Source organism: Callospermophilus lateralis, unplaced genomic scaffold (genome assembly GCF_048772815.1).
Source record: "Callospermophilus lateralis isolate mCalLat2 unplaced genomic scaffold, mCalLat2.hap1 Scaffold_52, whole genome shotgun sequence".
NCBI classification, from domain to species: Eukaryota; Metazoa; Chordata; class Mammalia; order Rodentia; family Sciuridae; genus Callospermophilus; species Callospermophilus lateralis.
The window spans coordinates 6,744,809-6,761,196 of NW_027514454.1; the positions used below are offsets into that span (position 1 = coordinate 6,744,809).

The 16,388-nt window shown below is 39.5% G+C and overlaps 1 protein-coding gene across 1 annotated transcript; it reads left to right on the plus strand.

Moving 5' to 3' along the window:
* The first annotated feature begins 13,473 nt into the window (after positions 1–13,473).
* LOC143390242 (methionine aminopeptidase 1) lies at positions 13,474–14,691 on the plus strand. Its single transcript, XM_076842746.1, has one exon. The coding sequence runs from the start codon at positions 13,506–13,508 to the stop codon at positions 14,664–14,666; it is 1,161 nt and encodes a 386-aa protein (XP_076698861.1). The 5' UTR covers positions 13,474–13,505; the 3' UTR covers positions 14,667–14,691.
* The last annotated feature ends 1,697 nt before the right edge of the window (positions 14,692–16,388 follow it).

A 16,388-nucleotide genomic window follows, 5' to 3' on the forward strand; every position in this document is an offset into this window, starting at 1 on the left:
CGTTGCTGGCATGACCCTGATTTAGTGAACAGACGCTCCCCCTCATAGGAGCCCCCACCTACAAATTTAAGCTTCATGGAGCATATGACAGGAATTTAAACAGCGGCAGGTTAAAAACGCAGTCCATAACTCGAGAAATTCCGAGTTCCTCCATGCGCAGAACCCTGCCCGCAGAACAGCAACTCGCCACACATGGGAGGAATTGAGCCCTGCAGAGATCTGGCAGTGTAGAGACGCAGAGTCTCAGATCCTATGGAGATAAAGCACACCAGACTGTGAACTGCGTCTCCACAGGGCACCAGACCCAGGACTGATGTTTCGACTTAGGAGAGAAATAGCCCAGTTCCCTCCTCCTCACTGGACATGAGGAAACAGGAGGTCATCATCTTGGAAAAATCTACTTCATCAACTTTTGGTGGATCTAAAGGGCAGTGAGATCGGTGACAGAAAAGGTGTGTGACCCCCAGCCCCCTCTTCCACACAGCTGTGATAACTCAGAAACTTTTCTCGCCAATTCTCGATGGGCATGAAAATCAAAGGAGTAAAATCTTTGTTGTTCACCAGTGTACACTTAAAAGATGACTCGTGGTCTAGCACATGGTAGGGTGCTTAATAAATATATATTGGTGAATGAAGCAAGCTCCATCTCCAGCACAAATGATGGCACCTGACCCTTGGGCAGCTAATCCACAGCCTTCTAGGTGACTGAAGTTGCAACCCCCCAAAGAATGAGTTGTATCCAATTCCCTGCTCAGGAAGTTTACTATTATAAAATTCACCCCAAGTTGCCCCTTGTTGTCCTCTTACCTGATGGGCACACACTCTGTAGATCTTACCCCTAGTGAGATGGTATGGGAGCTATCTAGCTCTGGCTCCATTCTGTACAGATTCATAGAAGGCCAGCAAGGAAAATCAAGGCTGGTCCTGGAGAAGGGAGAGAAAATGAAAATGCAGGAGTGAGTGCTAAAGGACTTGGTCTCGTGCTCAGCATCAAGAGCCCACTCCATGGTAAAAATGAAAGGGTCAACTGCCAGGCCAGATTGGTCCTGGGAGCCTCCCCAGCCCAACCTCATCTAGGTGCACTTGGGCAACTGGAGGCCCAAAAGAATGAGCCCTGAAAAAAGTCAGCAAGGTAGACCACACTGCCAGACTCTGGGGCCCAGGTTTTCCTACTTTTGAAAGGTCATGGAAACCTTCAATGAGGAGCTAACATGTGAACATGAATGTGAAGGAAGAATAATATTTTTAACAGCATAGGAATACAGAGGAAAGTTAATGTATGGATATAACTCATATATACATCTCTATGTAATAGCAGCCACTTTCTAAGAGCTTGAAAACCAGATACAATGGTTGTGCAGGACTAATCACACACACCTGGGATAAGAAGCTGGTTTATTATCAGGAGCTGACAAGGCTGTTCTGCAAAAAAGAGAGTGACAGCAGCAGTAAGGGTGGAGAGAAGCCCCAAATCCTCCTTGAATGTAACATTTTATACGCTAGAATCGTGGCCGCACACTAGGGGTGGCTTTAATCTTGACTGATATAGTAAGCATCCATTGATCTTAGAGAAAGCAAGTTTGTTTCTTGGGAAAAAAGACAGGCAAGCTGTTTTTCTGTCTCTCAGAGGGAGAAGAGGGATAGCATGTCTGTTTTATCTTCTCAAGGAGAGAACAGGGAAAACCAGTATGTCCCCTTCTCAGGGGCTGGCAAGTTGACTTGGGAGTCTGAGGCAGGAGAGTTGTAAGTTCAAGGCTAGCCTCAGCAACTTAATGTGGCCCTACACAGATGTGTCTCAGCATTTAGACACCCCTTAGTTCAATCCCTGATAAGAAAAAAAAGTCTCAACCTGTTTGAACCACTTTTTTTGTAATCAGAATGCAAATCATCATCATTGACATCATCACCATCATCAATGTCATCATCACAGTGGCCACACAGGGTTGTGAAACTACCAACTAAATGTATAGCCATCCTGCTTTCTCTCTTTAAATTTTGTGTAGCATTCTAAGAACAAAAGGCAGTGTTTTGGTTATAGGAATGGGAATCAGTAAATACATTATTGCACCACCAAGTGAGTGCTTTTTCTATTTGTGAGTGGAATTCATCTCTTGCTGCAGTCTGGCTGCAGCAACATAACTGGGAGGTGACAAAAAACATGTATACATTGAGTGGCAGCCATTTATTGTACGACAAGAGGGGTATATATACATTACACACAGCTTATCTTAATTAACATAAACTAGATACAGCAGTTAGCCAATAAGGAATGTCCATGCTTAATAGCTTGTTGGTGTTACTTCACAAACTACTCCCTCTGGCAAAATGCCAGGCGCCATCTTGACTTGTTTACAGACTCTACCCATCTCTGTAGGATTGGCTCTGAAAACTTCATTTGCTTTTTTTTCCCCCAAATTTGATCAAATTTCCACCGCACAGTTTCCCAGTTCCTTTCCTATGAACATAATATTAAAGCCATTAAACCACAAACAGCGGGCCATGTCCCAAGGGCTTGCCATTGCTGACTATTTTCAGGAACAGGAAGAGTTCTGCTGTTTTAAAGGTGAAAGACAAGGTCATGTATGAAAGAACAGGGAAATCTGATTAAGGGGAAGAGAAAGAAAAAATCAAAGCCAGGATCCTTTGGCATTCATACACCAACAGTATCACTCTGACAAGACACTTGACAGGAATAAAGAGAGTTATAGTGCTTCACTAAAAAGGGTGATTTGATATTTCTGTCCTGGGGATATTTGGAGAAGAGGCAGGATTGAACTCAGAGGCACTCAACCTCCAAGCCACATCCCCTAAGCCATATTTTATCTTTTTTAGAGACTTTGTCTCACTGAGTTACTTAGTGCCTCACTTTGCTGAGGCTAGCTTTGAGCTTGTGATCCTCCTGTGTCAGGCTACTGAGCTGCTAGGATTACAGGTGTATGCCACCATTTCTGGCTTCTATCATAATTCCAATGTGAACTATATATTGACATTTAATGCCAAGCATAATTACTTGCACAGAGTTAGCACTGAATTATATTTGTGGAATAAATGATAGAGAAATACATATAATGTTGAAGAAACATTTGAATGTCTTTTTTGGTACTTAATAGTAATATTTGAAGAATGTTATTAGATGATGGACAACATTTGTGAGAAACAAACAAATTAGGCACTCTAGATATAGCAAATCACTTCTGTAGTTGTACCCTTAGGGATGAGAAGGAGTATGTCTGTGAAATCTTCTGTTCCCCAGCAGAAGGGAATTGACGATTGCTGGAAGGAAAATAAAAATAGAAAGCTGAGAATGGTGAAAGACATCAAACACTAGCCTGGGAATTGTGCCCTATTCACCAGACACTATAAATTTCCAGAGTGAAATAGGGTAATGCTTCATTCAGTAAAGCACTTCAGTGAGACCCTGTCTCTAAATTAAATATAAAAAAGGATTTCACCAAGAGTTCTCACATTCACTCTCCACACTCACATTGAACAAGATAAATTGAGAACTATTGAGTTCATGAACCAAGTAAGGCAAATACCTTGGCCATTTCTGACTCATTCCCAGGAATCTGCAGGACATTTTGTCGTAGACAGGCACTGGATCTCCCTCTGGGTTGCACTCAGAGGCACTGTGGCACTTAGTTCATCTGAAAATGGTGAACTTACCTCCTGGGAACACAATGAAACAATTACCAGGGGAAAAATGAGCCAGCTTCCTGCTAAAACCATGAAAGTCTGTAGGTAGCAGAAGAAATGACTAAGAGGTAGAATCCTAGCTACATTTCTGAAAAGATCAGCAAATAACTCATTGTGTGGCTAAAGGCTTGAGCTCTCTCTCTTTCACCTGGGCATTTTTTTCTATCATTAAAATGAGATTATACACATCTCTTGGTATTAGATTTACTTGTAATCTCCCATTCACCAGGAGGATAGCAGATAGACCTGTAGTTTAGTTCTGGTGATATCACTTAAGGGCTGTACATGTAGAAGGGAATTTATCTGATCATTATGAGTTTTAATTTCCTCATCTGTAAAATGAAGGATAAAAATACTAGAAATCTAGAGTTATCACATGGGTTAAATAAGAGCATAAGTAAACAATTTAGCACAGTGCCTGTGATGCAGTTAAGACTATGGTAGTTTTGATACTCATACAAGGGTTTTAAAGGGTTTGTCTCTAATTCTTTGTGACTTTTGGATGTAAGAAGATTTTACACATGAGGCAGAGACTTGCAGGACCAAGGTTCTGAATTACTCAACTAAACAGGTTCCTCTCACATAGATCTCTTTTCAATGGAGGCTCCTACCTAAACCTCTTTGCCAATGCAGCATAAATCAGTGACTCTATTGTGCTCCCCAAGGGCATCCTTCTCCTTGTGGATTCATCATTTCATAGTTGCTAAATCATTGCCACACCACTCCCTTTTTAGTGAAGAAAAGTTCCTGGCTAACTTACTAAACCTAAGGCACAAATTGTCAGACACATAATGGAGGGATTTATAGTTTTACCTGCATAATAACAAGGAGTTTAATTATTTCTGCATACCTACAAGGACTTTTATCTATAATAGTTTAATTACTTATTTTTCTTCATGCTAGACTCTAACTTCCTCAAGGGAAGGGGCCATACCCTATTCAGTTCTGAAGGACTTGTCCATGGAAGGCATGATAGTTCAAAAGAGGAAAGAAAAAATGACTTCAGAAGAGCTGAGTGACAACCTGTGAGATTGCGTGTTTTCAAACATGTTCATTTTTTGACTCCAAGCTAGTGATGAAGCATAAAAAACTGAAGGCCTTTCCAGCTTAATTACAGCAGCTGAAGGCAAACTGCATGGAAATGTATGACCACTAAGTGGCTCCAAAGGGCAGCAGCAGACACAAAGGCCCTAAGTTTACTTTTTAGGAAAAGATAATAACATTTTATTTCTCCAAATGTTAGGAGATTCAAGAGTGAAATAAATATGATATTGAGGAAGATTCTTAGGATGAGGGTCCTGAGAATGAACTACCACTTAATTAAATAGAGTGATAAATGAGAATGCAATTTAAAATCAACTAGCAAGAGGTCCCTAAGCAATTTCTGCTTGGCCTACAAAATTCAGTTACTTCATTATTCTAGAACTACAGAGCAATATTCATTTGTATACAGCAAACCAGAAAAAGAGCTAAAAGGGAACAAATGGAAAGAGAAAGGGATGCTCATAGCACCTACCTAGACAGAACTCAATTCCATCCCTAAATTTACAGATTCACACACATGTGTATATGAGCTCTAAAGTCAGAAGTGGGGGCAAACAGGTACACCTACTGAGAAGGGATTATGGTCTCTGAGGAGTTAAAAAACATCAATACTGGGTGTGATCTGTGCTATGGGAAGAGCACATAAAATTCATGGAAAATCGGGGAAGAAGGCTCACCTCCAGCAGAGGGCATTTCAGTGGAGCAAAAGAAACTGGGAAAGCTATAGACCAAATTTTATGCAACTTCAGGAATTTACAGACCCCTTGAAGCTGTATTTTAAGTCTTTCCTAGTGCTCCTAGTTTGGAGTAAAATGCTCAACCTAATACATCTCGCTTGCTTTGTTTTACCAGATGGAAAAAAAAAAACAACCTAGGAGAGGGAAATCTTCCAACTCAGGACACTCCCAGCCAGGTCTCTCCAATCCTTGTCCCAGTACTTTTCCCATGAAGCCACAACTATCTATATACTTTAGTTTCACTTCTCCACATCACAAGGTCAATGACATCAGAATATCTCTTCAAGTCCAGGAACTAGAAACTCAGCAGTGGTTGTTGTGGGGCTTCATCACCAGAAAAGCCACATGCAGAAACTTTTTGGCTTGAAGTAGTTCTTCCCATCACTACTCCTGTCCACTCACAAGTTCCCTTAATATTCCCTTCTGAAACAACCTTCCTCTAAGCCTCCCTGGCTCATGGACCTTCAGTGAGACCCCTTGCCTGAATAACACCCTTTCCAGCAGGCATTCAAGACCTTTCATGATGTAGCTCTAGTATGTTTCTAGGTCTTATTTTCCTTACTCCCTATCACCAAGTTACCTTACACTCTTTACTTTTTTTCATGCCCATTATTAAATAGGACTTCCATATTCATTCAGGCATGTCCCTTTCCCATACAGTGGCCCAGGAGACTGGACATAGCCCCTGTGCAGGGCTGCTTCTAACGTCCTCTTTTCCACTCTACACTTCCTAGTGTTTCCTATTCCTCTGATTGTCTCCTGGGAAGGAAGCAAGAAGACTGGATCAAAGTTTGGCCACTTGATCAGCCCAAAAGGATTGGTATATAAATATTAGTCTCAGCTACTCATAAAATTCAAAATTGGATAAAGCTCTGAATAATATTTGTACAGTATTGTGTAACAAAACAATCGCAATGTGCTCCAAAATAAGATGTTATTCTTATGCAGCCAAACAATAATCTGTTATCATAATTATACAGAGAAATTTCATAAATCATGATTATCACAATCACCATCCTAACTGTGAAGAATACACTGTGTTGCTATTTACTATTATCTCAAGTCATATCCAGAGCACTTGCCTATTTCACTTCTCACAGTGATCTTTGGATGCAGGCTTTAATAATATATGCCCTTTTTGAGCATTCACTAAAGAATTGGTTGCACAAAAAGATTAGGATCTGAGGAAATGAAGGTGGGATTCATGGTGTTAGACATTCTACTGGCAAAGTACACAGAACACTCCATCACCAAAACGGAAATGTACAGATTACTCACTTGCAATGGCCCTCAGGACACATATCCATACCTATATTGTTTCTCCATAACTATATTGTCTGAAAGAGAAATTTTCCTTGAGATTTCTATTCATTGAGTGGAAAAACTACTACTCTTCAGAGATTGTTCACAGATGCTTAAATTAATGAAGAGAAGCTTTTAACATTTATATGCCTGATCTGTACATTTCTATGTAATAATGTTTCTACATGATCCAGCATCTGGCTCTGTGTTAGCTTCAAACTTTAGAAATATCATAATTATTTTTTACTCAAGAGTTTAGTAATCTTGACTTAAAATTTGGATAAGTGTTCCCAAAAGTTCTGTGTAATACAAAATCTTGGTCCGAGGGTGGTACAGGGAATTGTAACAAATCTTCAGGAGATGAGGCCTAGTAAAAAGTCCTGAGGTGTTTGGAAGCATGGTTTGAAAAATAGATTGGGAAATACCAATCTCCTCCTCCATCATCATCATCATCATCATCATCATCATCTCCTCCTCCTCCACCTTTTTCTCCTCCCTCCCCTCTATATTCTCCTTTTACTTGAGGTGGGAGAAATCCCTTCAATATTTTCTCCCTTAATAATGTGCCACCTTTCACAAAGGCCCAAACCAAGGGGCCACCAGATCTTGGAATTGAAACATAAGTCTTAAATTAAGCCTCTCTTGTTGGAGCATATCCTTTGGTTTAAATGCTATGTATTATAGTTACATGATTTCACTACTAAGGCTTACTCCTTTGAACTTGTCTATGAATTTATGTCTTACCGTTCCTTCTCTATATCATCTTATCTTATTCCTATAGTCTATAACCTATGCCTATGGCATTGATTATATTGACCAGTTCACACCACAGCAGAACTGGCCATGGGGCCCAGAGCACTTATCCTCCTTGAGTCTGAAACAGTCCCTGAAAAGTTCCCCAGAGGCCGAATACACAGCCACACTCAGTCTGGCCACAGCCTGGTTCGCTCTGTTGCAGGTATGCTCCATGTGGGGCCTCTCCAGGCAGCGCGGGCTGAGTCTCTGCATCTGCGCCCTGGAGCTTGGCTTCTCCCCAAAGCTCTGGGTGGCTGCCCAAGGGGGGTTCATGCTGTGCATGTCCTGGTGGCATGCTCCTGCCCTCTGCGCGTTCAGTCTGTGGCATTGGCCCTCTAGAGGTGACGCAGGTGGGCCATTGCCTGTCTGGAGTGCAGGGAAAGGGCTAGGAGAAGAGGAGCTGCTGCTTCCACCCACAGCCCGCAGTGGCCTGCAGCGGAATAAGAAAGGAGGTGAAGTCCGAGGGACACTGGTGGGGCTAGGGGCCCAGAAAAAGCAGGAGTCAGAGAAACCCAGCTCCGCATAATAGAGGGCCCTGCAGGCGGCTGGAGTTCAGGGTTCCCGTGCTTCCTGGGAGGCGAGGGCCAGTTGGGCGCAGGAAGAAGCCCTGAACTCCTTGGCCACAGTCACGACCCAGGCTGGAGGCGGTGGCCTGCGACACATGTGGCCTGTGCTCTGCCTGTTTGGCCACCGGCCTGCCGCGACTTGGCCACCATCCTGGCCCGGCTTGGCCCACGGGCTGCCCCAGCTCCACTGTGGGTACCTTGGCCATGCAACTGGTGCAGCGGAGGTCGGAAAGCTTCAGCAAAGAGAACCATCAGAAATGGTGGGGGTTGCTGGTCCTGGGGCTCCAGAAGGTTAGTGCTGGGCCGGCAGCCACCAGAGACCTGGGGGAGGGACCTGGCTGGCCCACAGAGGGCGGGGTGCCTGTCCGTCCCTGAAGTCATACAGGAAGCAAGGTCCTCCCTGCTCTCAGCCAAGGCTCAGCCATGTCCCTGTGGCTGGCGGCAGGGACTCTGCTGCCTGTTGGTCCTGGAGGGCATTTTCTCGATTTGGTATGTTTTGATTTGTTTTGATTTTTTGGCGGGTCCTGGAAGGAAGGGTTGGTTGTGGTCATAAAACTGGATTCAGGTAGCAGTCCTTTCTCAAACTCTGCTGCGATCCATATGTTGTCCCCAGGAGGGATTCAGGAGAGAAAAAGACTGCACCTGGAATATAATTCTTCATACATTAAGTTCCTAGAAAATGAATGCAGTAGTGTGTTTTAAAGGTAAAAACATTTTCTCAGGCATTCCGAATTTCAGATTTTCTAATGTCCTGATTCTTAAAAGTGGACATTGGCTCCCTTAGGGCAAATTTCAAGCCATGCTTTTTAAAACACTGGGTGGAATGATTGTCATCTCATTGGTGCACCAGGTTCTAAAGTATTAAACTGATCTTCTGACATGTGTAGTCCAATTCTGTAAGGAGACAAAATCAATGTAGAAGTGTGCTGAGTGGTGGTAATGAACTCTGACCTGAATTAAAGGCAAAGGGAGAAATGCTTAGATAGTACTTCTATCATGAAGTGTGAGTTCAGTTACCAGGTAGGTCTATGTTGTTGGCAAACATAAAGCAATATATGCCCATTACTACTTTGTGGTAGCAAATAGTATTTACGTGTAGGTAGTATTGACAAATCATCTTCATGTTCAGGTCCATATTTGTTTCTTCTTCAGGATATGTTAGAGCAAAACCAAGACTAGCATCTAATCCTTGTCCTTTGCTTTAGTCCTATTAGGTAGCATTCATATGTTGTGCTTGTTTTCTAGGTGCTTGGCAAATATTATATTGTAGAACTCAACAATTGTGGTATACCTTTTGCTTATAAAATGTGTGTAAGAAATTTGACCATTTTTTTGAAGTATAAAACCAATTTCTATTAATTTATTAATATTTTTAATAGAATTAATGTACATTCCCACAGAAACATTTTAAAAACCTTGGGAAATTTTTGGTGAAGTACTTTAGATTATATTCAGTTTTACGCTATTTGCGACATTGTCACATGCACGTTTGTAGTGCCTGCTAAGAGTTGGAGGTATTATACCTCTTAAGTTGCTCAAGATTGGCTCTGGAGGAAGTTTTTGATTAGAAAATTACCTTGTTTTCTTGTTTGTATAGTTTTCTATGTTTTGATTCTCAAACTCTCTACCAGTTTTCCAAATATTCTCTCAAGATTTTTAGTTCCCTCAGTCGTTGTATCAATTTTCTTTTCTGAGACAGTTTCTTCCAGGGCCTTCTGACCTGAATGTGGACTGGTGATATTTCTATTTTTCTGACCTAAATGTGGACTGGTGATATTTTTGTTTATTAAATAGTTCTCATCCTGTAATTTTCCTTCATTTCATTCTGGGCATTCTTTTGGCCATTCTCCCATAATGGTTTCTTCATTTCTTATATTCCAGATTTTTCTTTTATTAATATTTATATTCATTTTACAATAGCAGAACCCACATAAGCTTAATGAGAAAGAATATATGGGAGATAAGATTTTTTACCTTGGTGTATATAGGAGTATGTTACTATGACAAGTCATTGATAATTTGTTTGAATGTTGAATTCTGTTTTGGAAATTAGTGTTGTTTAGCTTTTAGTATTACTATTAAAATCTGGAAATATTTCACTGCTACTTGTATATCATCCATTCTTTTTTCTCCCTAACCCCCAGTCTTGGAGGAGGTTCTCTGTCTCTGAAGCTGTGACAGTGTTTATATTTGTGTTTGTTTGTGTGTGTGTGTGTGTGTGTGTGTGTGTGTGTGTGTTTGTGTGTGTGTGTGTGCATTTAATTCAGGAGCACTGTACCCTTGAGCTGTATCCCAAACTCTTTGTTAATTTTTACTTTTTTTTTTTTTTTAAATTTTGAGACAGAGTCTCACTGAGTTTCTGATTCTGACCTTGAATTTTGATCCTCCTACCTCATTCTTCTTCTGAGAACCTGGTGTTATGGGTGTATTCTGCTATACCCTTACAGAATTTGAAAATTGTCCTTTTTTTCTTGGAACTGGGTACTAGAATGACCATTTAGACTTATTTTATTGATAACTTTACCCTTCTTTTTTTTGTGCCTGATGATTCTTTTTTAAGTCCTCTTTATGGTGAATTGTAACCCAATCAGAAAATGTATATAAATAAAAAATATACAATTTACAGAACACCAGTATTTAACCATCACTGAGCATGATGTGTGTTGAAGTTAGCACACTGTCAGCAATTTTCTCAGAATATCTCTTTAAAAGATACCCCACTTTTATGGTAGTCACTGATTTTTTTATGATTTTCTCATCTAATAAGGTGTCCCTAAATACCATAGTTAGGTTTGTCTGATTTTGAACTTTTTAAAGAGATTAGAATGAGTTCAATCATATGTGTTTTTATTTTTTTAATCTGGCTTCATTATGTTAATAATATTTTGAAGATAGATCCATGTTTTTATTATTAATGTTATTTTTTGCTACATGTTGTATGAATATGCCACAATATATTATTACACTCTAGTAATAATTTCCAGTTTGGGAATTATAACTAATAATGTTACTTACAATCTTCCTGGTGCATGTCTTCAAGTATACATGTAAGTAATGTCTCTCAAATAGTGATATGTAATAGAATATAATGTGAAATATATATATATATATATATATATATATAAATATATATATAATTTATTTTTTCCAAGCTACATTTAAAATTAAGTAGACAGAGATAAAGTTGATTTTAATGATATATTTTATTCAGCCTAATAAATATATAATCATTGCAACACATGATGGATTAAAAAAATTAAGATAATTGTCATTTTTATACTAAATATTTTAACTCTGGCCTGTGTTTTATACTCTTTAGAGCCTGTATCAATTCAGTGGAGCTACATTGTAGATGTGCATTATCCATATTTGACCAATGTCTACTGTATTAAATGCTTAACTGTAAAGAATATATATGTATATGTTCATGATAAGACACATTCTGACAGATTGTTAGGTGATTTTGTCCTTGTTTGAACATCATAAAGAATGCATACACAGAAATAGATAATATTAGATAATCACATACTGTGGCCCACTGTGGCCTATTATCGCATATTATTTTATAGTAAACTTGCCATGTTTGATTTTTAAGAGATGGGGTCCTACTTTGACTGTCACCAATCCCCTGGATTAAAGTAATCTTTTTGCTTTAGCAATCCCCCTTTCTCATTTTCCAAAATGCTGTGACTATATGTGGATAACACCACACCTGGTTATGCACTTTTAAAATAAGTAGCAAGACTCCAAAATTAAAAAAAAGTATGGGAGAACAAATATACAAATGAATAACATACATGCTCATTATAATTATCAAATGTTATTCACTTTTCAGAATTGTATGTGCTATACTTTGATATGACTGGAAGAACTGTAAGTTTGTTTATACTAAGATCACCACAAACACATGAGTATCATGTTGATGTAAAGACAGCTACGACTTCATTATGTATTAAGGATTTTTTTCAGTTAGATTATAATCTTTTTTGGTGGTACTAGGGATTAAAGCCAAGGATTCTCTACCACCAAGCTACATGTACAGCCTTTTATTGTTATTACTTAAAAAAATTAAAACATTTTCTTGCTAAGCTGCCTAGGCTGGTTTCAAAACTTCAGTCCTCCTATTAGCTCGAATTGTAGGTGTGCACCACTGCACCTGGCTAGCTTCATTATAATCTTATGGGATCACTGTCATATATGTGATCTGTTGCTGAATAGAATCTCATGTGACTCACGTATGTATGAAATTGTGAATTTGTGCCATTTAATGCTCCAACAGCAGTGTAAGAATGTTCCTATTGCTCCAAATTATCATCAATATTTGATAATAATTTTGCTGACTGGTTAGTGGATAATAGTTTTCAATATTGTCTGAGTTGCATTTCCTTATTTCCTAAAGAGTTAGAGCACCTTCGTATGTATATTGGCTATTTAAATGTGAAGTGCTTGTATTTTTTTCTTTATTTTGTAGAACATAGATCAAACCCAGGCCTTGCTCATGCTAGGCAAACACTCTACTACTGAGCTGTATCCCCTATGCATACCCCCATCTTCTTCTATTAGGGTTTTGATACCTTTTTTCCTATTGAAGGTTTAGGTGTCCTACATATATTCTGGATATGAATAATTTTGTTATATGTGTCACATCCATCTCCACTTCTGAAAGTTAATTTTTTTCTTCTTTGAGGTGGCTTTTGATGAATCTGAGTTAAATGTGGTTAAAGTGTGTTATCCCTTCCCTGTATGATTAGTAACATATGTGTTCTATTTAAGAAGTCTTTTTTCTACCTAAGGTCATAAAGATATATGTTTACATTATCAGAACTTTAATAAATATGTTTAGTTAAGAGGTATGAAAGCCTGCAAGTATTGATTTGTATTTTGAATATGAAGTAGGGATTGAGGTTGATTATTTTCCATATAGGTGTCTTTAATTGTTCAGTATCATTCATCCACTTTGCCCCAATTCTCCGTTGTCTACACTCTCCCATACTCTAATGTCACTTGTTGTAAACCAAGGGTATAAATGGTCTTGCTTCTGAACAATCTCATCTTTTCCATCAATCTATTTCTCTATCCTTATGCAAATATCATTAATTGCTGCAGGTTTGTAGTAAATGATAACAACTAGAGAAGCAAATACTTGTGCTTCTTTAAAGATTATGTTACTGATTTTCTTAACCTTTTGAATTTCGTATGTTATTTTAAAAATTATCTTGTCAATACAGGCTGCTTGATTTGATTGTAATTTTGCTAACTTCCTGTGGGGAATTAACATAGCCCTTCAGAAAATATTAAATCTGATAATCACAAAAATAGTATCTTCCTCTTCCTCGGTGAGGCGCTCCTCCGGCAGGCAGGCAGCATGGCGGCCGTGGAGACGCGGGTGTGCGAGACGGATGGCTGCAGCAGCGAGGCCAAGCTCCAGTGTCCCACCTGCATCAAGCTGGGCATCCAGGGCTCGTACTTCTGCTCGCAGGAATGTTTTAAAGGAAGTTGGGCTACGCACAAGTTACTACATAAGAAAGCAAAAGATGAAAAGGCAAAGCGGGAAGTGTCTTCCTGGACTGTAGAAGGTGATATAAACACTGACCCCTGGGCAGGTTATCGATATACTGGTAAACTCAGACCACATTATCCACTGATGCCAACAAGGCCAGTGCCAAGTTATATTCAAAGACCAGATTATGCTGATCATCCCTTAGGAATGTCTGAATCTGAACAGGCTCTTAAAGGTACTTCTCAAATTAAATTACTCTCATCTGAAGACATAGAAGGGATGCGACTTGTATGTAGGCTTGCTAGAGAAGTGCTGGATATTGCTGCTGGGATGATTAAACCAGGTGTAACTACTGAAGAAATAGATCATGCTGTACACTTAGCATGCATTGCAAGAAATTGCTATCCTTCTCCCCTGAATTACTATAATTTCCCAAAGTCTTGTTGTACTTCAGTGAATGAAGTTATTTGCCATGGAATTCCAGACAGACGACCTTTGCAAGAAGGTGATATTGTTAATGTGGACATCACTCTTTATCGCAATGGTTATCATGGGGACCTGAATGAGACCTTTTTTGTTGGAGACGTGGATGAGGGAGCACGGAAATTAGTTCAGACCACATACGAGTGTCTTATGCAAGCCATCGATGCAGTGAAACCTGGTGTTCGATACAGAGAATTGGGAAATATTATTCAGAAGCATGCTCAAGCAAATGGATTTTCAGTTGTTCGAAGCTACTGTGGGCATGGAATACACAAGCTTTTTCATACAGCTCCCAATGTACCCCACTATGCCAAAAACAAAGCAGTTGGAGTGATGAAATCAGGCCATGTATTTACAATTGAGCCAATGATTTGTGAAGGTGGATGGCAGGATGAAACCTGGCCAGATGGTTGGACTGCAGTGACAAGAGATGGGAAACGGTCTGCTCAGTTTGAGCACACGCTGCTGGTAACGGACACTGGCTGTGAAATCCTAACCCGGCGACTTGATAGTGCGCGGCCTCACTTCATGTCCCAATTTTAATTTCTCCTAAGATGACACATCTCAGTAATGCCTTCTTACTGTACTATGCATTTTATTGAGAGTACAGAAAGGATGAGGCAATTTTTTATCACTTGTATTGTTTTGATTATAGATAAAGAAGGACACAGCATTTGATATGTCTTCAAGAGCTTGTCTTGGGTCTGAAAAAGCTGAGAAGAATAAAGGAAACCTTGTTCAACTCCTTTCAGTACCCCCTCCCCATCCCGGCCCCTGTCTCATTCTCTGCACACCTGTTTTCTTATTTGCCCCTTGAGCACTTTTTCTTAGACCTGCTTCTATAGTTGCTTTAATCACTGCCACAAACTGGCTATCAGGAGCCAGCTGCTTTTCAGGCGATTGTTGAAGATGAGAATCCTTGAAACTTTAGCAACACATGTTGCTCCAGATTTTTTAAATTATATATATATGGAAATATATATGCATACATTTTAAATTCCATGTATGTAATTACCGAACACTATGTGACCTTGGTTTGGGTTGATTCTGCTCTGACAGGGTTTTTTGCTGTCATAAGTGGATCTATAGTTTGTAGAGATTTAATTCCTAGTTGGGAATTGGCCTCCTCCCTTCCTAATGCTAATTATTTATCCTGGTAATTGTGTGTAGGGAAGCACTCACTCAGTGAGACTTTCTTTCCAATGTGGACTCTGTGTCAGTGAATGAATGTGGTAAAATTCACTTTGGAAGAAGGTTATCAGGCTTTTTAAAGTCTAGTTTATGACAAAAATAGCTATGCTCCATGTGGTGGCTGGCTGTTGTGGGGCACAGGAATTTGTAATACTCTATTTCAGACCTTTATTTGGTCAGAAATGGGAGGTAGAAAACCTCCTTTTTTCCCTCTCTTTTATTTCAAGGGCATACCTTGAAGATACTCAGAGAAGGGTGGAGGTTGTGCTGTAGAGGGTGATGGGTAAAGAGTTCTGAGATGTCTCTAGCTGTGAGCACAGTAAGTCAGGTGGGCTGTGAGAGTAATCCTGACAGTGAAGAGAAAGGAACTTCTTTGAGCACTGTAACCTGCAGTAGGGATGCAGCTGTCCTTGGTTTGCTGGGAATTAAAAAATAAAAATAAAAAAACCACCTCACCTATGCTTAGTTGACTCATTAGCAGTGACCTCAGCTACCCAGTGTGTGTGTTCCTTTCAGCAATTGTCCAAATAGAAGTTTATCCAGTGAAGACCAATTAGATCATCAAGTGCTTGTTAGCGTGTACTTGATTACTGGGTATCTGGTAACTTTCTGGTAATACAGTTTGATGCCACTGACACATATACTTGTAAGAGAACATCTTTCCCAGAGTGCCTCAGACCTTATTGCTTTAAGAGAATTATGATGTTTTCATTACTTTTATTATTTTAATGATTTACTAAAGTGACTGAATCTGGTATAGACTTTTTGGGGGTATGTGTGAAGTTTTTATCAATCTGTAATATTTGTGAATGGAATGCCTTGTAATATGGATGTTAATATAATGTGTAAAGGGAGATTAAACAGTTTGATTATCCCACCATGTAGTCATTAACTTTGTTGCATTTGTTTGGTATTTCATAGGGAATTGGTGTGAATGGGGAGGCTGATTTTATAATCTAAAATAAAACTCATGACCATCTGAGTAAAAAAAAAAAAAAATAGTATCTTGTTCTTAGAACTTCAATTTCTCTTAATAGTATAATTTTCTCCTGAGGAGTCTTCTTATTTTAGATG

Bases quoted from the DNA above. Each gene is read 5' to 3' on its own strand.
- LOC143390242 (XM_076842746.1), top strand. From the start codon at position 13,506: ATGGCGGCCGTGGAGACGCGGGTGTGCGAGACGGATGGCTGCAGCAGC.